At 39.5% G+C, this 20,294-nt stretch overlaps 3 protein-coding genes across 3 annotated transcripts; 1 reads left to right on the top strand and 2 right to left on the bottom strand.

Moving 5' to 3' along the window:
* Positions 1–4,307: 4,307 nt before the first annotated feature.
* On the bottom strand, positions 4,308–11,908 carry hdac10 (histone deacetylase 10). The gene is made up of 20 exons (XM_053319171.1): positions 11,737–11,908; positions 9,758–9,892; positions 9,554–9,650; positions 9,299–9,396; positions 9,040–9,144; positions 8,877–8,945; positions 8,657–8,783; positions 8,090–8,155; positions 7,948–8,007; positions 7,647–7,736; positions 7,194–7,300; positions 7,031–7,098; positions 6,672–6,915; positions 6,439–6,529; positions 6,199–6,284; positions 5,656–5,712; positions 5,471–5,552; positions 5,149–5,337; positions 4,876–5,035; positions 4,308–4,779 (listed from the first exon to the last, which is right to left on the bottom strand). Exons 1-20 carry the CDS (start codon positions 11,793–11,795, stop codon positions 4,748–4,750), a joined length of 2,022 nt encoding a protein of 673 aa, XP_053175146.1. The 5' UTR covers positions 11,796–11,908; the 3' UTR covers positions 4,308–4,747.
* Positions 11,909–12,629: 721 nt separating this feature from the next.
* Positions 12,630–14,803, bottom strand: aplnr2 (apelin receptor 2). The gene is made up of 3 exons (XM_053319886.1): positions 14,614–14,803; positions 13,509–14,478; positions 12,630–12,645 (listed from the first exon to the last, which is right to left on the bottom strand). Exons 1-3 carry the CDS (start codon positions 14,801–14,803, stop codon positions 12,630–12,632), a joined length of 1,176 nt encoding a protein of 391 aa, XP_053175861.1.
* Positions 14,804–18,390: 3,587 nt separating this feature from the next.
* On the top strand, positions 18,391–19,423 carry LOC128359393 (endonuclease domain-containing 1 protein-like). Its single transcript, XM_053319887.1, has 2 exons — positions 18,391–18,684; positions 18,818–19,423. The coding sequence occupies exons 1-2, from the start codon at positions 18,391–18,393 to the stop codon at positions 19,421–19,423; spliced, it is 900 nt and encodes a 299-aa protein (XP_053175862.1).
* The last annotated feature ends 871 nt before the right edge of the window (positions 19,424–20,294 follow it).

Consider the following 20,294-nt stretch of genomic DNA (forward strand, 5'->3'; position numbering starts at 1 on the left):
ATTCACCCACTGATGGCAGGGGCTACCACACAGAGTGCCAATCTGTTCATCAGGGGGAATATAACCATTAATTCTCATTCATACACTGTTGGCGCAGCAACGGGAGCAATTTGGGGTTAAGTGTCTTGCCCAAGGACACATCTGGAGGAGCCGGGAATCGAACCACCAATCGTCCAATTGGAGGACGACCACTCTACCGCCTGAGCCACAGTCTCTTTAAGTACTAAAACATATATTCACAGTTGCAAAGGAGTGCCAACACAGTTTAAGACGCAGAAAGTCTGTTTCTTAAAGGAACAGTCAGATTACTCCTATTCAGCAAAAGTGAAGCAACTTTTCCAGTGACAGCTGGCTTCTCTTGGGTGTTCCCTTTAGAGGATATAGTGCACCACACCCAGAAGTAACAGAAACCACAAAAGCAGCATGTGACGCTACAAACTGCAGTCTGTTAGCAAGATTACACCTCGTATACCTTTCTTTTGTTATAACGATTTCTAAATTGAACTAAAATATGCTGCTGTTTTAACTGTGTTGTGTATCATTGAGCTTTATTCCACTTTGACCACAAAGGGGCACTGCGGTCTCACAGGCTGCCCTCTAAAGTGCAGATGGGTGGCAAGTTAAAGGAAAAACCAACATGGAGTGTCTTTGTAAGGTTTTGGCTCACCATATGTTGCCAGAACAGCTTCAATGTGCCTTGGCTTTGATTCTACAAGTCTCTGAACTCTAGTGGAGGGATGAACACAATTTTTCCAAGAGATATTTTCTCATTTGATGTTTTGATGATGGTGGTGAGAGCACTGTCTAGCACTTTGGTTCAAATCTCACGTAGGTGTCATGTGGGCAGTTGGGTTGAGATCTGATGACTGTTGAAGGCCATAGCATATGATTCATATCATTTTCATACTCATTAAACCATTCAGTGAACCGTTGTGCCTTATAGTGCATTGTCACCCTGGAGGAAACCACTCCCATGAGGAAAGACATGTTTAATCATAAAATAAAAGTGATCAGTCCGAAAAAATCTGCCCCAGAGCCACCAGACCCCCTCACTGTGGGGATGAAGCATTCACACTTGTAACAGTTTTTCCTTTAATTTGTCACACTTGTCTGCAGCTGTGGCTTTGTGGGAATCTTTCAATCTGCAGTGCTGAATTCACTACCTTCCGCATGACCTTCAGCGTGTCTATCAGGGGTCTTTTTTAGGTAGAGTGAGGGATGACAAATACATATACATATACATTTATGTGTTGGTATTACTCATTAGTGGTGCATAAGACAGTTTTTACCCTATCTACATGCACTAGACCACAGTGTCACAAACCTTGGACCCCATGTCTGGACCCTTGGTTCGGAGATGTGGGTCATGGAAGATTTCTAATATCAATGTTGAATTTAGGGCTGCAACTTAGACTTATTTCTGTCATACACTGCTCTTCCTAGTAGTTTCTCAAGTAAAAGTTTTGTCTATGAAACCAAAAAGACAACAAAATGCTCATCACAATTAGTCAATGTCTTTGGTGAGGTCTTTACATTGCTCATTTTGTCCAACCCAGAATCCTAAAAATATTCAATTAACAATCATATACTGTATGATTAAGAAAAGCAGCAAATCCTCACGTTTAAGAAGCTACATGGAACTGGTAAATATATGTCATTCATGCTTGAAAAATGAAAAGCACAGCAGATATGTTTGGAATGTAGGTCTATCCAGAAGCCTTAATAATCAATTAAGTCTTCCTCCCTCCATGCTGATTAAAAAAGGTACACATGCTAACATTCAGAACTCTGTAACTGCAGTGCTCACTGAACAACAGCAAATAGCACAGTGGAGCAGGTTATTGTGAGGCTTTAAGCACAATTTTAAAGATGCCTTCTAGACATAACTTCATCATCAAATCTTTACAACAGCAACCAATAAACCAATAAACCAATAAACCTCTCAGTTATCATCTAATTAACTGACAGGGCTAAGCTGTCTGCAGGTTACTCTGTTTAATATTTACCCTCTCAATCCAGCTTCATTGGCATTAAGGGTGGAAAAAAACAACAACTTTATTTGGCTGGCAGTATCGTCAATATCATCTTGTAGCAGCTCTTTAAGTTTTGGGATGTTTGCAATCATGTCATGAAACTCAAGACTTCACACTTTATATGGCTTCACTGTTTTGCATACTTTCATACACGTCCACAACTTTTGGACTAGACTAGACATTTAAATACGTTTCTGTGATTTGTTGTGTTTGGCTGATGAGCATGAGTTTGCAACGACTGTTCAATCACTTTTTAAGAGCCTAAACGAAAAACTTTAACACTTATATAAATAAGTATAAAGATAAAGAAATCTCATAATTTGTAATAATGTGTGGAAAACTCCCAGATTTTTGCAGATTATGTGTGTATGTGTGTGTGTGGAACTTAATGAGGCTCCTAAACAATTAATATGTCTGTCCTGCTGTTGGTGGGCCTCCCTTTTAATGGAGAACATAAACACATGCCTGAGAGCACACACACAAACACACACACACACACACACACACACACAACCCACACTGTGGTGTTAAAGCTTGCAGCTGTCCCTTTCTACCAGACAGTGACTGGGCTGTGGGAGGTTTGGAAATAGTTTGTAAAACAATTGAACTACTGCGAGTTAAAGATGAATATTATTCTGATTTCCTGAAGAAAGTGAACACAGTAATCCTCTTACAGTATTATCTTTATAACCTTGCATTCCTGTCACCGGTCACTGACTGACTGATCTATTTATGTTTATTACCTCATGTTAAATGCCAGTGGAGCCCTATGAGGCTTTGTCCTACGCCCTACATTCACCCAGAGATGTCTCTTACCACACCAGATCTAGCCTTATAATAAAAGTCAGAACTACAGCTTTAAGTTTGTTAATTATTGAACTAATGATTAACTAAAACTAAGCTAAACATTGACTCAGATTGGATTATTATGCCAAAAGGAGATAAAACCATAAAGTCAAGATAAATTGAGTACCAGGGAAACACTATTGCTGTTGTTAATCATGTGTACAGTTTATGATGGAGCCCAGGGGAGAGTATTATAATAGGGTATCATGTGATTGCAGCACCATGGACAGAAACACAAAAGAGGTGGCATTTCATTGATGTCACACACACATTAAGAAGAAAAATCATTCTCTGAAGTGCTTACCTTCTTTAGATTTTTTTTTTCTCACCAGGGTCCCTCCTAATTTCCCCAGAAAAGACTCTTCCTTTTTCATTTTTGTGGGCGGCAGGGTCGCAGATGCGGTCGGAGTCCCAGACATCTTTTGGTGTGTGTGAGTGTGTTCTCTGTCTCTCTGTCTATCTGTCTCTCTCTGTCCTGAGTCAGAGCTGCGTTAGTAACCTCACTCCTCCCTGTGATGCATTCAGGCAGCAGCGGACGACCTGCACACATACAATAAACACAGAGACTCCCGAGCACACAGTAGGTTGGTAGGGCATCAATACAGATGATGAACTCACATGTGAGCTGACTGAGGTTCATGCGTCATCTGCTGACTCTTCGCCCCACAGCGCCTCTATCGGCAAGATGAGGAAAAGCTTTAAAACATCACTTCATATTTTTTCCTTTGTAAGCATAATTACAGTTCCCTTCCAAAAAAAAACCCGTGCTTTTCTCATAGTTTCCTCAGTTAGGTGTTATATGCAGTACCAACAGACTATTTTCATTTGAGTGTTTTTCTCCCTCTGTGCAACAGTTCAACTTTTGAAATGAAAATACTGACATACTGTAGTCATAGATGTGGATTCTTCAATAAAGCAGAAGGAGTAATTGAAATTTTTTCCTTTGAACAGGATGATTGAGTTTTCTTATAATCTTAAAACATGTTTGGAAATGACCTTAAGGTGTACAAAATAAAATAAAATAATAATAAAAAAGATATGGGTTATATGTGACTTAAGATGTTTTTTTTAAAGGTGTGAACTGATTTGGCTTCTAAGACTTTATGATAAAGTGTTAAAATGGAGGAGAAGCAACATTAAATAAGTGTTTTGTTAGTTAAAAGGGACTAAATGTATTGGTGTAAAAACAGGAATGTTCATTCTGATGGGTTGTAACAAAATAGCCAGTTTCTACATGTGCAAACCCCTCAAAGTTAGGTGATGAAATACTAAATGTTTTCCAGTTGCAAAAAAAATCTTAAAGGGTCCAAAAACATGGGTTTAAATCTTAAAAGATCTCCGAAACATACTGAGTCCAAACATCCAATTAAAGGAAGAAGAAGCACAACACATTTCTGAGTGGAGGGGGGCTTTAAGTTCTCAATAACGTTAAATATTCAACAAAATATGCAACAAAGTGAAAGTTTGAAAAAAGTTCATTTATTGAAATAACTTTGGCAGAAAATGTGTTCATGTAGGACCCACTCACTCACAGTAAGAAGCTGAGAAAACAAAAAAAATCTTCAGGGCCTTTGATTATGGCCACTATAGATACACATCATTATTAGCCTAGCCTTATTATTTAAAAGCCCAGTCAATCACTTTCACAATCAATCATCCCTCATCATACTATATATAATAATGTCCTTGTGTAAAACATATTTCCATGTATTCTGTTCACACCTGTTGCAAACATACTGGTTATTTTATGACAGATTATGTTAAACTTAGTTTGGACATAAAAAATCGTATAAAATGTTATTATGTTATTAACACATTTGATGTTGATGTTCTTCATCTGATTTTCACAAAGAGGAGACAGAGTGGCTTCAGTGGTCATCTCCTCCTCCGCTTTCTGGTGCTGTTTTTGGAGACAAATTTATTTAAATGTAATATTTGTTATTTTTTCATTCCAACATTTTAAACGCTCTGCAGATATTAAATTATACAGTCGTACCTGTGGTCTGCAGCAGTTTCCAGTCAGTCTGTAGCCTGCATCTGAGGCTCTCCAGCATTTCAACATCCTCTGGTAGAGGAGCAGGAAGCGGCCCCAGAGAGGGAGCAGCATTCCCAAGGAGGGAAGAGACTGTTGGGTCGATATAAGCCTTCTCACTTTCCTGAAAATTAATGCATAAATAAATAAATTACTGACCACTAAAGTAGATCACAATGCCACTTGCACCTAATTAAAGCCAAAGATGGACAGCTGAGGGCATCCCAGCCTTCTCACCTGCATGAGAACCAGTGTGTGTCCTTGTGCGAGGCCCTGCAGCAGGCTTGTTAGTTGTTGCCATACACTGTCACATATCTCACTGTCTGGCATCCGAACCAGCAGAACCAGACTGGGGTCGTACTCATACCCCAGAGGAAGAAGGAGGCTGAGCATGGCCTGTATTAACCCCGATACCTCACTGCAGCCCTGTGAGAGCACAAACACAAACACATCCCCTGTGCATGAAACACATGTTCATAGAAGAATTATTGTAAACCATTAAGACAGATAAAAACACAAATATTGATTAACACCCAGTCCATCATGTAGTGAACATCACCTTCTTCAGACACACAGGAATGTAATATTTGCATTTTTGTTCCTCTGGCTGCTTCCCGCTGATATGCACCACCAGTGTTTTTCTAAAAATTGAGAGATCCTCATTATCATGTTGTCTGTGCTGTTGCAGTCAATAGGGACAAAATTTGATCACAAAGTTTTTAGGAGAGTATAAATAATAATCACCCATCCTCTGTGATATGACTTGGGCTCATCTCATTTCCAACACACACGACCAAAACACTGCATGAACAGAAAGAAGCATCAAATGTTTACAGTACATTTATACTATCTTAACAGTAAGCTGGCCTTTAATAGACATGTAAACTTCATTGTAAAGCCCTTTGCTGGTTTACATGGATTTATTTAAGTCAGCTTTTTCTTTATAATTTATAGTTAGATTTGTTCATCTTAATCTGTAATTGCTAGGTGACTGTTCAACATTTATCTTTGATTCTGAAGGGGCATTTATACTGTTATTATTTCAGTCAGCTGCAAAAACTGTACCCAAATTGGGTATCACTTCATTTGGCCATCACACGTAAGAAAAACAAGCTACTGAATAACAAATTGCCTCCAAAAAACACAAAACACACACAGCCAAGATTATTATTATTATTAAGTGGATGTTTTCTGTAAAGATATTTCTGCACAACAACGTGTTTTGCCACACGATCATCACTTTATCTCATTAATAAGCAAGTTAGGATTAGATTCATATTGCTATACCGGTTGCTGAGATCAGTTGCAGCATGCTGGACAACACACATTGTCGCCATGGAGACATCACGGACCAGAGCCAAGCCACTGCAGATCTGAGAGGTAGTAATTAAATGTAATGACATCAGCATGAAGCTCATACAGGCAGCAAAGCAAAAACCATGTTCACAAGGAAAGAGATCAGATCGCAGTACTAACAACCCCCCCTCCGCCCCCCCCCCCCCAGAAAACAATACTCTAACACTGTACCTCATTCTCCTTCATTTTCTCTACAAGTCCGATGAGACTGGAAAAAGTCAAGAGAGCATCACTGTCATCTGCATCTTTGAGGAAATTCTCCCTTATTATAAAAAAAGAAAAAGAAAAAAATGGATATTTTAACATACTTTGGTTGTTTTGGATTCAGTGAACATGCTGAAGTTTATTACTATAAATTAATGTATGATTACTGTAATGAACCATCTCAAACAACAGCTCTGCACCTGAGTTTGTTGGCTATATTTGGGCTGAGGTTCTCTGATGATAAGCTGAAACATTTACATCTGGCTGGGCAAGCCACACCTTCAGGAAGCACTACGCCTGTACGAACAGGAGGGGCGACACGTTTCGGAGGCTCCGGCCACACTTCTTCTTTTGTGGTGATTGCCTCATCTCCCTGCTCCAGCTTTTCTTCTTCTTCTGCCAGTTTAATGCGCTTAGTGCTGAGATCAAAGTCTGGTGCATCAGCTGGAGAAAGGTAATATAAAACAGGATGTTAAAACTATAAAAATAATCATGATGTCTGACCGCTTGATATAAGGTCTTAAATAAGGAATAGTTCAAAACAATATGGATGTTATACCTGCATATTTGAGGCAGGACCAGTACTTCTTATGAGCTGATCGCACACAGTGAAGGGACTCAAGTGCACTGAGAGAACAAAAAAATCACTAGAGTTAAAAAAACTAAAACCACCTTAAAAGTTAAGGCTTACAAGCACACATTTAATTCAGAGTGGGGCAGACCTTTTACAGGGACTGTCCATGATTGCAGGCCGAGGTGCAGGATCTCCGAGCAAAGTGTGAACTGTCTGACACACAGACTGGGCGAGGGAAGTCAAGTTGTACCCTCCCTGGAAAACATTCACACAATATAACCTCCTAGCTTTTCCCACAGGACACCAGCAAACTGTAAAAATCTCCCATACTGCTGAAGCTATTAAAAATGACATGAATAGGAACATGTAATGCAGGTATTGATAAATCAGACTTGTGTATGTTTTTAGTCACTGTGGTTGAAACTAAAAAAAAAAAAAAAAATCCAGAGATAAGAACTTAACTGATGGTGTCTCCAGAAAAAAACACTTAAGGGAATAATAAGGGAGAAGTATAAATGTACAGAAATGTGTGCATTTGTGTCATTTGTTTGTGTTGATTTTAGTAGGTTGTTGTTCCGTAGTCTGATAACAACAAACTGACCTCCAGCACAGCACACAGTTTGCCCCCTGCGAGGTTCATCAGGAGGTGAGTGAGGTGGGCGAAGATGTCCGGGGTTGCAAACATTTCACCCTGAAAATATACAATATCATAATCGACAGTTAGTGAACTGATTGGATGCAAAGTTTTACAGCAGTAAACATGTCATGAGTTAAATAACACAAACAAATAATACAATGTGTGTTCTTGCGTATGATTGTACACGCAGGAGATTCAACATAAACATTAAGTATTTGGTAATGTTATTTGGTAATGTATTAAGGTAATGATCTTTCTTTAATACCTCTGGGTCGCCGATGGCTGAGTCAAAGCCTGCACACACCAACACCAAGTCTGGACTAAACTGTGACAAAGAATCACATGTTCAGTTAAATAATCCCCCGCATGTCTAATCTGTCCATCAAAATGTACATTTTCTGTCTCACCTCATATGCCACTGGCAGGAGGACATGTGAGAAGACTGCAAGATAGTCGCTGTTCTGCATTCCGACCTGAACAAAGACAAGACTATCAAAGTAAAATTGAGATCTGTGCTGAAGGAAATGGCCAAGTAACAATAACTTTTATGTTCGTATCCTTATCCTTAACAAACTGGTGGGGCTTCTTCTTAGAACTTGTTTTAGTAGCATATTTTACTTGGTGGTCAGACTATAGCTCTGTTAACTTAGAATGAACATTTATCATCACATGACAAATTTATACATTAAATGATTCATTGATTAATCAACAAGTTTAGTACAGAATGAATACTGTTAGCTGCAGCCTTAATTGTAATTTATCAAAAAATATCTTCATGCTAATTGTGATTTTCTGTAGTATATTTAAAAAAAGACTATTCATAATATGTTTAAAAGAAGAAATTGCATGTTTTTGTTCTCTTTTCATCATATTTTCAGAGAATACAAAAGTGGATTGTAGTATAAAGACATGGTCAAAAAAAACAAACAAAGATTCATAATAAATTCATGTGTACTTTGGTTGATGTCACTGACCTTGTTCCATGGTACATTTATATTGAATCCAGCCCCTTTGTCTTTGCCAACACTGTCATAGTCTGATTCTTTAAGATTAGGCCAGAATTTCTGATGCTCATATCGATGCCAGGAGAAGTACATCACGCTGGAAAATGTGGTGTGCAGATTTTAAGATGTCAGACAACAGACAATGTCCACATATTAAATTTAGAATCCCTTCCCGTTTAGAAAGACTCACCTTGGATCGTCTTCAAAGCAGTACTGCACCCCTTGACCATGATGTACATCCCAGTCAACTATCAACACCCTGATAAAAAACAAAAAACATACAGTGTATAGAACTAAATGTGGACGTTTTCAGAGACTCGATCTCTCTCATAGTTGCAAGAATAAATAGTCACCTTTGAACCCCATATTTTTCCTGGGCATATTTAGCTGCTATGGCCACATTGTTGAACACGCAGAAACCATTGGCAGCACTGCGCATACTGTGATGTCCAGGTGGCCTATTAACAATGACGACAGATGAGCAACAAATAAACTAACTATGGGACAATTTAGCAAAATGTCTACTACATAAAGTTAAATGGAGTAAACCTGTCAGGACAATCAAATGCACACATGTAGCATCAGAGTATCTATCAAGCCACTCATCCTCACCTGACAAGAGCCATGCCATTCCTCACCTTCCCCGTCATAACACTGTCCACCAGTTGCAGTGCGGCTCCTGCAGCCAGCTTGGCACAATGATAGATGTTCTAGGACAGTAAATGAGAAAAGAAGGTGAAACTGACCTACATCATCATTACAACCTGAGAGGTGTTGATACAGATGAACTGCGAGGTGCTTTAATTAATTAAGCAGCTACTGAGGCAAAGAAGAAATATTATAAGAGATATTATGTGTAGTACTAACTGGGTGGAAATAGGTGTCACCATATTGCAGGGTGAATTCCTTCAGGTCCTCTAGAGTCATGTAAGGGGTTGTCTTCACTGCCTCCAGGTATTCCTCACTGTTGGTCGCAACAAAGTACATGTAGCTTATTATTTTAGGCATTTGCTTTACCCTCATCTCTAGAGGTACCAAAAAAAGGGGGTCTTTGTCAACATCAAGACTGACCTGTGAACCAGCAGGATGTCTGCATCCGTGGCCTCCCGGACAGGTATGGACACACAGCGATCAACCAGACCGTTCCTGACCAGAGCTTCGTGACTCACTATGAGACGCTCGGGAACCTCGATCTTACATGCAGGACTGGAGACAAAATAACATTAGGCTGGATTAAGTGTTTCAATTTTGTGTTGTAGATTTATATACGAAATAGCCAAGTATACTTTATCTGCACTTCAATTCAAGACAATTTGTGATTCATCATTTAGTTAAGAGTACTTTTGTACTTTTTACATACAAACAACATCTTAAAGAACTGAAGTGACAGGAGAGGTCAAGAAGCTTGAGGCTTGACTGATCTTGATGCTCCTGGCCAGAAGAAAAATATTCTTATCCTGGAAATCTCCCATCCCTCCTCTTCAGAGCCCGTGCACACTCCCTCCGGATCAACGACTACTCTGTCTGTTTGCTATGACCAAATATTTGTAACAGTGTCTCTGTAGTGTTTGATGATGTGATCTTATTTTACATTTTGTAAATTACTTCATGCTTTTTGTTTGGAAACTGATTTTTGTCACCTGTTTGTATACTTTGTTTTAATGTAATTTAATTGATCTATTTATTGTAATTCTATGTAGCAGTCAGGCAGATGGTGTAAGAGGAGAGAGGTGGGTGTTTATGTCAGTCTTTGTTGTTGAAGACTTCAGGCGATATATAGTCTGACACAACTGTATAATGATGTTTATTCATGGTCCAATGTATGTTTACCATTAAAGTGTTGAAACAAGAAGCTGTAGGCTAAGTCTATATGGTAGACCTCCCCCCAAATAAGACATAAAATAAAAAGATTAATTGGTATAATAGAATTACATATAGCCTACATACAAATCAAACAAAACAAAACACAGAAATAATACACAAAGAAAAGCAGTACTGCTCAGTTGACAGTGAACATAGCGAGGACTATTTAGACATCATGAGATAAATGTAATGCTTATGTAATGTATTTTTAAAATTCACTTTCAATTCACCTGAAAAGTAGTATCAAAAGGTTTCAAATTTCAAACCCTGAACAATACTATTATTTTGATCAACACTTGGTAATCAAGTGATGCTGCAAATGTACATAAGAATACATATTATTCACACATTTAATTGTACGGCAATGACAAACTTTAGGACATTGTTTTATGGTGGACTATAACTGGGGAAAAGAATTGTTACACTGGTTGAAACAAGGTATACTATGGTTGTATTTGCTTCTCGTGTCTTTTGTATAATTTATATGCAAATACACACACATAAACAGAATATTATTCCCTGAACTATTTAAAATGATGCCAAAGATAACATAACGTTGTGTCTAAAGGTCAAAAAGGGACCTACCATATAATAAAACAGTTTTGAATGAAATCATATGGGGTGTTCATTAACTTTCAGTCTAGTTCTGCTCTGTATTCAACCGTTTGGCAGCAAAAACAGTGCAGAAAGAAATGTCAGAGTCACAATTAAAATGGATGGGAGAGACACACCCCATGCAGAATGGACATATGGAGAAAACATTAAGTTTAAGTAACGATTTCTTGTCATTTGAGGACTCTAATAGCTGATTGCTGAGCTAATTTAACACACAGGTGCACCTCCCAAACTGACCGACTAGATACAAACTTGAAAGTTACGTTCCTATCGTGCAACAACTACGACTATGTGTTTCTACAGAATAAGATTTTAGAAGATAATATATATACATAATGTGGAGAATGAATGGTAAATTAATGGTAAGTTAATGGCTGCTAAGGCTAATGTAACGTACTTGAGCATATGAATACATGCATAAATTCAGGTGAAACATAACAGTCAGCTACAAAGAACCAGCCTGGGTACAGCGATAAATTCAAGTTAACCGAAACGTTTCTACATAGGTTTATTTTGGTTAGCTAACTAGTTATCTACGCACCAAAATGGTCAATTATCCGTCTTGTACTTACTCAATCCAGAGAAGTTTGTAGTTCGTCATCTCCTCATCGTAAATCAATGCTGTCCCCATCTTCTGCAGTTATATTCCACCGGTCAGTCAAGCAGCGAAGACAGCACAGCAGCTTTGACCAAACTTTCACTGAACTTCTTTGATAAAGCTCCCAGTCTTAGTTAAGAAGAGTCCTCCTTAACGGTGCAAGCATGGGTCAAGTCAAACCATTCCTTTAGCAGTTTAGTGGTTGGTGCAGCGCCACCTTCTGGATGGGTTCCAGTACCTTCTCCTGCAAAAACAGACTTGTATCCTTTCTACTAATTAAAATGCCGTATGAGCTTCATTCAGTCTGTCTTGAAGTCTTGAATTTGAAACAATATTCATGTTCCCAAATGAACATACAAATCGGGGTTTAATCATTCCTTCTGTTCATACTGGCCAGAAGATTTCTTCGTAATGCAGAATGTAAGCAAAGGAGGTCAAAGTCCTCCTTCTGTGCAAAAATGCATTTAAAAGTGTATCTGAAGCTTACGTGAAGCTTTAGCCATCCAAATTAGTCAAATCAAGTAGATATCTTTCAATATTACAGTCTTTTTAGTGCCAAAGTCCCTCTTTTTATTACTATACTTCCATCACATCTCAACAGGGAAACACTGTCTGAGGAAACACAAAGAGGGAATTTTATGCTAAAAACACAGTAAATGTGGCAGATTGATATGACTAACTCAGACTGCTAAAGCCTCATAAAAGCTTCAAAAAACTTTTAAATGTATTTTTGTATAAAATAACTGCATGGGCACACTGTGGATTTTTGGCCCTCATCACTTACTTTGAAAGTGCATTTCAAAGTGATCTTTAAATATCAGTATGAACAGGAGGAATGATTACAGCATAGAACACCTCCTTCACTGTTCACATGGTCACCTCACTGTTTTTAAGACAGACTTGGAAAAATGGAACCTATCCTTTATTGCATGCTCAATATTATGTATTTGTCCTCTGAAACAAAGGAAAAATGATGCTGTGCCATTTAGCTATGTGTGCTCCCCTGATATCAAACTTCCTCTTGCATTATTCCTTTTGTTCCTTGCTGTCACTGACTTTTATAATTCTTTGATTTGTCATTTAAACAGCTTTGGTTTGTCTAGAAATGCTCACTATAAGTGCAGAATGGCCAGAGCACAATCTTTTTTCATATTAAAATATAGACTATGTATATTTCTGTATACAATTATATTTTTATAGAAACCCAACCCAAAAAAGACACAAGTGTGAGTTCACAGGATTCTTATTTTAATATAAAAACAGTGCACCAAAAAAATCAATAAACAACTCAGAGCATATTATGAGTACAAAATATAAAAACAGATCATATGACAAGAATATTTAGTCTGCCAGAGACTATATCATAGAATATGTTGGCATCCATTCTGTGGGATTGGTATGTATGGAACCAGAGAATATGTCTTTGAATTCAAGAGTGTTCATTTCATGAAGATGTTTATTTTAAAAATATTGACAATATGACACAATTTCTCACAGAGTCTAAGGAAAGTGTGTATTAATATCTTGGCCACTTTTGTTTGCTTTGGCATTTAGTCCATTGGAGAGTGAGCAGATGGGTGCTCTCACCCCTCAATGACCACCCCACTTGCTTCTTCCACTCTCTCATCCTCGGTCCTATCTGCTGTTTCCTCCTGTGTTCTTGTCGGGAAAGCTGAGCTCCTTTCTTCTTTCTCTCCTTCTCCTCTATTCTCCTTCCCCTCCTTTCTCTCTCCTCCTCTCCTGCACAACAGAAGTAGAGCTCCTCTGCATCTCTTCCTAAATGAAGGGTCACAGGCAGCGTAGAGGAGTGGGTTGAGGCAGGAGTTGAGGTAAGCTAAACAAGTGACATATGGGTGAGCAGCTAGTAAGATCTGATCTAAAGAACAGGAGTACGGGACAAATCCAAACTCCAGCAGCAGGGACACAGTTTTATTAACATGCAGGGGCAGCCAGCACAGGAAGAATGCCATCACTAAGGTGACAATGACCCTGAGGAGTCTGCGCTGGCACCTGCGGTCAGGGCGAGGGCCCCGACCAAAATGCCTACTGAGGAGTTGAGCCAATGAGCAGTAGCAGACTAGCAAAATGACAAGAGGAAGCAGGAAGCCAATTAGAGTTGACTTCAAGCTCAACGCAGCTTCCCACCACATCTCAACCCGCTCCCTGTCTGTCTCCTCCAGCTCTGCTCCAATCAGCATGGAGTAATCCATCTGGCAGGAGAGGAAGACAGATCCAGGGTCATCAGGGTGATCTGGCTCCAACTGCCAATCATCCGATTCATTAGATTCAGGTTCTAGCTCTATCTCCCGGACAGAGCGCAGCAGCAAACCGGGAAGTGCCAGGACTCCTGCGAGCACCCACACTCCTCCAAGTATCCACAGAGCCCTGCTGGGGCAGCGCTGCGGCATGTGGTGGCTGGAGTGCCGGCGCCCAGTCAGAACCCAGTACCGCTCCACACTGAGCATGCTCAGACTGAAGACACTGGCATACATGTTGAGAGCAGTGAGGAAGCTGCTGATTTGGCAGAGGGGTTGGCCAAATGGCCAGTGGTATCCCATCGCTGTGTAGACGGCCCACAGAGGGAGAGTTACAAGGAAGCAGAGGTCAGCCAAAGCTAAACTAGCTATAAGAGAGTCTGTCAGTGAACGAGACGGACGTGGGATAGAAGGAGGATAGGAGGAGGTAGAGGAATGAGAGGAGGGTCTGTAGCTTTGTCCTGAGGAATATCCACAGTTTTCTTTGTTCTTTTGAGGAAAAGCGCCATGGTGAACTCTATCAGCATTGCTAATGTTCTTTTGATTGTTTCTGAAAATGAACTTCCCAACTCCTGTGTAGTTTTTCTTTCCTATACTCTTTCTCCTCCCCTCGGCTCGGTCCAGGTAGACCCAAAGAACCAGACCATTACCGAGGCAACCAACCAGGAAGGCCATGAGGTAGACGGATGGGATGATGGAGAAGGAGGGAGACCAGTCACTGTAGTCGCAGTGGAAGAGGGGAGTGGGAGAAGGGGAGGGGGAGGTGAGGAAGTCGGCATCTGACATCTGTCTATCCATCTCCCTGGATTCTACGCTAAGTGATCTGTTGTTAAAATCATGGGATGCTCCGATAAGTTCTTAATACAATGTTGAGAAGCCAAAAATCTGAGGTCCCAGAATGGTGGAAGTCCAGTGGTGGATTGGATGTTTCCACTTCTCTTTTAACTTGGATGATGGTCTATAAAAACAATGAAATGCAGAGATATCACTAAACTGTTACAACAGGAATAAATATTGTTAATACTGAACATATAAAGTTATTGATAAGATGACCATTTCAGGCCACGCTGGCAGCACAAAATTATTTAATTTAAACAAGATAACCTGAACATACAGAAACTTTTATAAGAACTGAATCACATCTTGGACACGTGCACTCTTACAGTACCTCCCAGTATGTTTCAAAAGGCATCCATACAGTCTATTCTGTCAGGCTCTGACATATATATATATTCTATTTATTCGGAGTGATAAATCAGTGTGCTTGTTTTTGTCTGAAATCTTAATGTGCTAAAAATTAGATGCATCTGTTAAATTGGTCATAGTTTCCATTGTAAAATCTTCATCCTAGCTATTCTAAATAAGGGCTCAGACTTCACAGTAATTATAATGATGCTCACAACAGACACTTACCTTGAGTTACTCCATCAATTTGTGCAAAATCGTTTTCAAAGATATCATTGTGGGGCAAAACTGAGCCTCTGTCCTCTTATCCTGTCCTCTCTTGTCTCACTTTCTCTCCATGAGTCATCCTCTCTCAATCCCTGTCATAGTACAGTACTTTGCCCGCAGAGGTAGGTGTGTCTTCATCTTAAGTCTGAATATATAGCGGTGTCCCCTACACACACACATATACACACATGCACACACCCAGAATCCTCCTTTCTCTTGTTTTTAAACCAGACCACCCCAGCAGAAAGTTACGAGACCTGCAAACACCCCCCGTCAACACAAACACACACACCTCCCCAGAGACACAATAACCCCCTATCCCTCCTCCCCCACATGCACACACAAACCTGAGACACACAAACAGGCACACAAACAGAGCCCCCGATCCTCTGGCCTGCTCATAGTCTCTATGCACAGACACAAACACATCCAAATGCATGTACACAGATGAGAGCAAACACAAACACACATTCTTTCTTCTCAGTGTCCCACATGCTCAAACACACACAGAGTATAAAGTGGCCAAATGTAGCAACTCACACACACACACACACACACACACACACACACACACACACACACACACACACACAGAGGACAAAAACAGCTAACAGCCTTCACGTTCGTAGTCAGACTGCAACATCAGAATAGAAGGAGAGACATCATGAATACATTCAAAGGGCCCCCAAACCAATGATTTATATATGTGTTGTGTAAACTAGAACAATACTGACAGTTTTCAGATGAAAGTGGTTCCTAACTCACAGCTGTGTTATCTCTTACCATAAATATGAAACATTTCAGTTGCCCTATTGTGTTGTGTAGTCTAAATATTATTTCTGAAGGCTTTCTCCCTGCAAGACATATGATTTTATCTTCAAGAATTTTTAACGCAGACACAAACACTTTTCACAGTGAAGACATGTAAGAATCTGCTGCTGCTGTGCACAAACCTGTTATGAGCCACTAAACTAGGAGACATTGCAAACACTAACAGCTGACACCCCAACTGAACATTTACAGGAAAACTGTTGGTAGGCACTTTGGGATCACGGTGTCCAGCTGCCACTGAATGTGTATCATTGTAACAATTGATTGAAAAAAGTGACATCTGTAAACTGACTGTTTACAGTTTTAAACACATTAAAAAACATTGTCTGTTTTAAGAAAATGTTGCAATGCAGTCATGATGTAGTTTGATGTAGTGATAGCTTTTGCCTGTATTTGCAAATTACAACACATGAAAATGAGGGACAATATCTATGCTGGGGAAGAAGGCAATGCACAATTAAAAGAAAATAGAATGAAAGAAATGTTCTTACACTTTCAAACATGAGCATTGGGGTTTAAAGTATTCTCAGCCACAGTGATTGATACAGATATAAGATATATGGATAGATACTGTAGGTCAGCATGGGGTTACAGTGTAAACTGTGGAGATGTCCAACAGTAAACAGGAAGTGCTTGTTTCCACAGAGGCAGAGGTCACGTTGCCATCAACCTGTTGTTATGGGAACAGATGTTTCCAAAAACATTCCTCTGTCTTTTCTCTCACTGGAACACACACACACACACACACACACACACACACACACACACACACACACACACACACACACACACACACACACACACACACACACACACAACACGGGGGGAAATAAAGGCAGAGTAAACACAACTGTTTCATTGAGAGGAAGACTGTGGGCAGAGCATCACAGTGGCAGAGAGGGGCAGAGCTGCATCTGAAGAGGGGCTTCATTAACATTTTTGTGACAATATGGTCCCAGGGGCTTCCAAATACACACTTACTGTGTGAGCATTAAATAAATAAATATATATAATTACTAAATATCCTTGACAACATTGCTTCCTTTATAGGTGGGGATTACACAGTTTTAGCAACCAGGAAATAATAACATTTCTTTAACCCCTTCAACATTCAGTTTTGCCCTTTTTTAGTTGATAAAATCACATTTTCCCACTCTGTGTCAGTGTCATATACATTCTATATCAGCTTGTTTTGGCTCTTTATTGAAGCTAAACCAAGTTTTGGCAACACTTCCTGTTTAGCATTTGTAAACAGTAGCTATATAGCCTAACGTTTTGGTTATAAACATTTATTAAATTTTTAGGTCCTAAACCTAAAAATTTAAATGTTTATAACATGCTGTAGTTGTAAGCAGATATAAGGTCAATTTAAGTGTTTATCAATGTGCAGCCAACAATTATATCCTATGAAGACATGTTCCATTATCCATTATTACAACTGTGTTTTACTATATTGTCATAATTGTTTTGTATATACGGTAGCACTCCACTTTTGGGTATTCAAAGTAGGCGTTATAGTTGTTCACAGCTACATGAATAGACCATGTGCACTACAACTACATAATATTGTGTTATAAACCATGTATTAACTATTTATATACTGCTTATAAATGCTAGAAAGTGGGACCTAGAATCAAGTTTTACTGATATTTCCTGCCATCAAATTGACACATTCATTTTTTAAACATATATCCACCAAATTCAACCATTGGTGACTATGGAAACTTTGGCATCCCTGAAAAATGTTCAGCAAAAGTTGGTTTTAACAAATCAATGTCATAGTAAGTGTGTAAATGTCACAGTAAGTGTGGCATTTAGTAGAACAGCTTGTTACACAATTGATAATTAGTGGTCCTCTAACATAATTCCCATTATAACTTCAACCTGTACAGAACCTCCCTGTGCCTATGATGGTCACTGGAGTTTGTTAATGGCTTTCCAGACATGGCAATGGTTTAGCACTTGCAAAGAGGAGAAGATAAGAATTTGCATATTATGCCTGTGTGTGAGGCACAGAGGAGGCAAAGTCCACACAGTAGTACTTTTCAAAGGGATTCATCACACTCTGGAGACACACTGCACATTTCATCATGACTCTCTACAGAATAGATGAAGCGCTCATCTTCCTGCTTGTTATCGTGATGACAGGAGGAGAGGTGCAGGAGAAACTCTCACCTGAATGTAAACAGTTCTTGTACATGGGGACATTGCCTCAAGGGCTTGAGGATCAGCCGTTTAAAAAGATTTGCCAGTTCTACCTAGGAAAACCCCGATATGTCACTTTATATGACACTGTCAACCGGATCCCTGTCTACTCTGCATACACCTTCAAGCGCACGGATGGCTTCAGGAGGGCAGATGTGCCTTGGATGTATGAACCACAGGTAGGAATAGTTGGATTTTCTGTCTTTAGGATTTAAAAAAAGCATGATTTCTAGTGTTTACAGGAAGGACTTTTGGAAAGATCATTTGGAAACGATTATATGGTATTAACCGTTAGTTGTTTATTTCCTGCAGCTCTCCACCCTGTCTGAGTCTCGAGACATGCAGCACTTCCCTTCAGAAGATATTCATAGTAGTTTTGCAGATGCTCAGGCCGTGCTGGAAGACTACTCTAACACTGTGATCTTTGAGCGAGGCCAGCTGAATCCAGAGGAGCACCAGGACGACCTTGATGACAAAGCAGCCACCTACACTCTAACAAATGTAGTTCCTCAGGTCCGAGAGTTCAACATCGGCCCCTGGAAACACTTCGAGCACACCATCCGCAAACGGCTCAACAACTACTGTCGAGGAACGGCCTACGTGGTCACCGGGGTCACGACCTCTGGGCAAACAATCCGCCGTCAGAACATCAACCGCTTAGGCATCCCCACCTTCCTCTGGTCAGCCTACTGTTGTGTTGATTTTGACCACAATGCTCCATACTCTGAGCGTTCCAAGTTCCCTGCCTTTGCATCTAACGGGCTCAATGACCGTGACAATAATAAGGTTCAAGAGATGACAGTCCAGCAGCTGGAGGAGTTTCTCAAGAGGGTAACTTATGTTGGCAAGTCTTTCCAGCTCTTCTATGACAACTGTGTTCCTGCTAGTAGTGATAACAATGCCTTGCACCAGACTTAATAATCTGATTTAGTTGCTTGATATTGACACCAATAATTTGATCTAACACTTAAATCATTCATTTATCTTCTTAATTATCTAGTTTATGTGATTAAAAACCTAATAATACTTCTAATGAAATTTAGTGGCAGCTTGCATGCTATTTAAAATCTTGTTCCACATTTCAGAAAAACAAATGAATAGTCACCCCAATTATTTTGATCTTCTTTTGCAAGTATTACAAAAAAAATCCTGGTCTCTTTTACTACCTTTTCTCAACTCTGATGACGGATTACAGCTTTGAGAAACTAGTAAATGAAGCATTGATTATTTTGTTACACATGTTGCTCCCAAAGATCATATGTTAAAATCAGATGTTTTAAAATGGTACATCCCGTTTGTAACCAAATTAACGTTTAAAAATATATTCAAAGACCTTTATTTATTTTTCAACATATTAATTATAATTTAAATGTTTGACAGTACATTACTCAGCTTTGGTAGTCTACATGGTTGTGCCCTTCATTCGCTCCCACTTTATCTTCAGTGAAGAGCTTATCCACTGTGGCTTAATGAGTGGGTGTATGAACTACACCTGCCTCTGTAGGCCTTTTGTTCAGCACACACAGATTAGACCAACGGTTTTACATTTTGCCATCCAGCCACTCCACTGTAGCACTACAAGTGCTCCTCTCATAATAAAACCCAGATGACCAATTCAGAACAAATTGGACCAATATCCACATTCATATCTTTGATTTTGGAGTTTTATGATGATATACATTTCAAGAATATTCTAATATACATCTGAACAGGTTGTACCACACTAGATGGCAGTAATAACTTGAGTTCAGCATATTTTTAATGTTCGTCCAAAGCAGGTTCCACATCT

This window comes from Scomber japonicus, chromosome 5, assembly GCF_027409825.1.
Source record: "Scomber japonicus isolate fScoJap1 chromosome 5, fScoJap1.pri, whole genome shotgun sequence".
Classification (NCBI taxonomy): Eukaryota; Metazoa; Chordata; class Actinopteri; order Scombriformes; family Scombridae; genus Scomber; species Scomber japonicus.

Excerpts from the sequence above, each read along its gene's own strand:
- hdac10 (XM_053319171.1), bottom strand. The coding sequence starts at position 11,795 with ATGGGGACAGCATTGATTTACGATGAGGAGATGACGAACTACAAACTT. Across the intron at positions 5,338-5,470 it reads TTCCTGTGTGTCTGAAGAAG|GGCTGCAGTGAGGTATCGGG; the intron begins GTGATGTTCACT and ends GTGCTCTCACAG. Across the intron at positions 4,780-4,875 it reads GAAACTGCTGCAGACCACAG|CACCAGAAAGCGGAGGAGGA; the intron begins GTACGACTGTAT and ends CTCCAAAAACAG.
- LOC128359393 (XM_053319887.1), top strand. The coding sequence starts at position 18,391 with ATGACTCTCTACAGAATAGATGAAGCGCTCATCTTCCTGCTTGTTATC. Across the intron at positions 18,685-18,817 it reads CTTGGATGTATGAACCACAG|CTCTCCACCCTGTCTGAGTC; the intron begins GTAGGAATAGTT and ends TATTTCCTGCAG.
- aplnr2 (XM_053319886.1), bottom strand. The coding sequence starts at position 14,803 with ATGTCAGATGCCGACTTCCTCACCTCCCCCTCCCCTTCTCCCACTCCC. Across the intron at positions 14,479-14,613 it reads AGCCGAGGGGAGGAGAAAGA|GACAAAGCTACAGACCCTCC; the intron begins GTATAGGAAAGA and ends GATATTCCTCAG.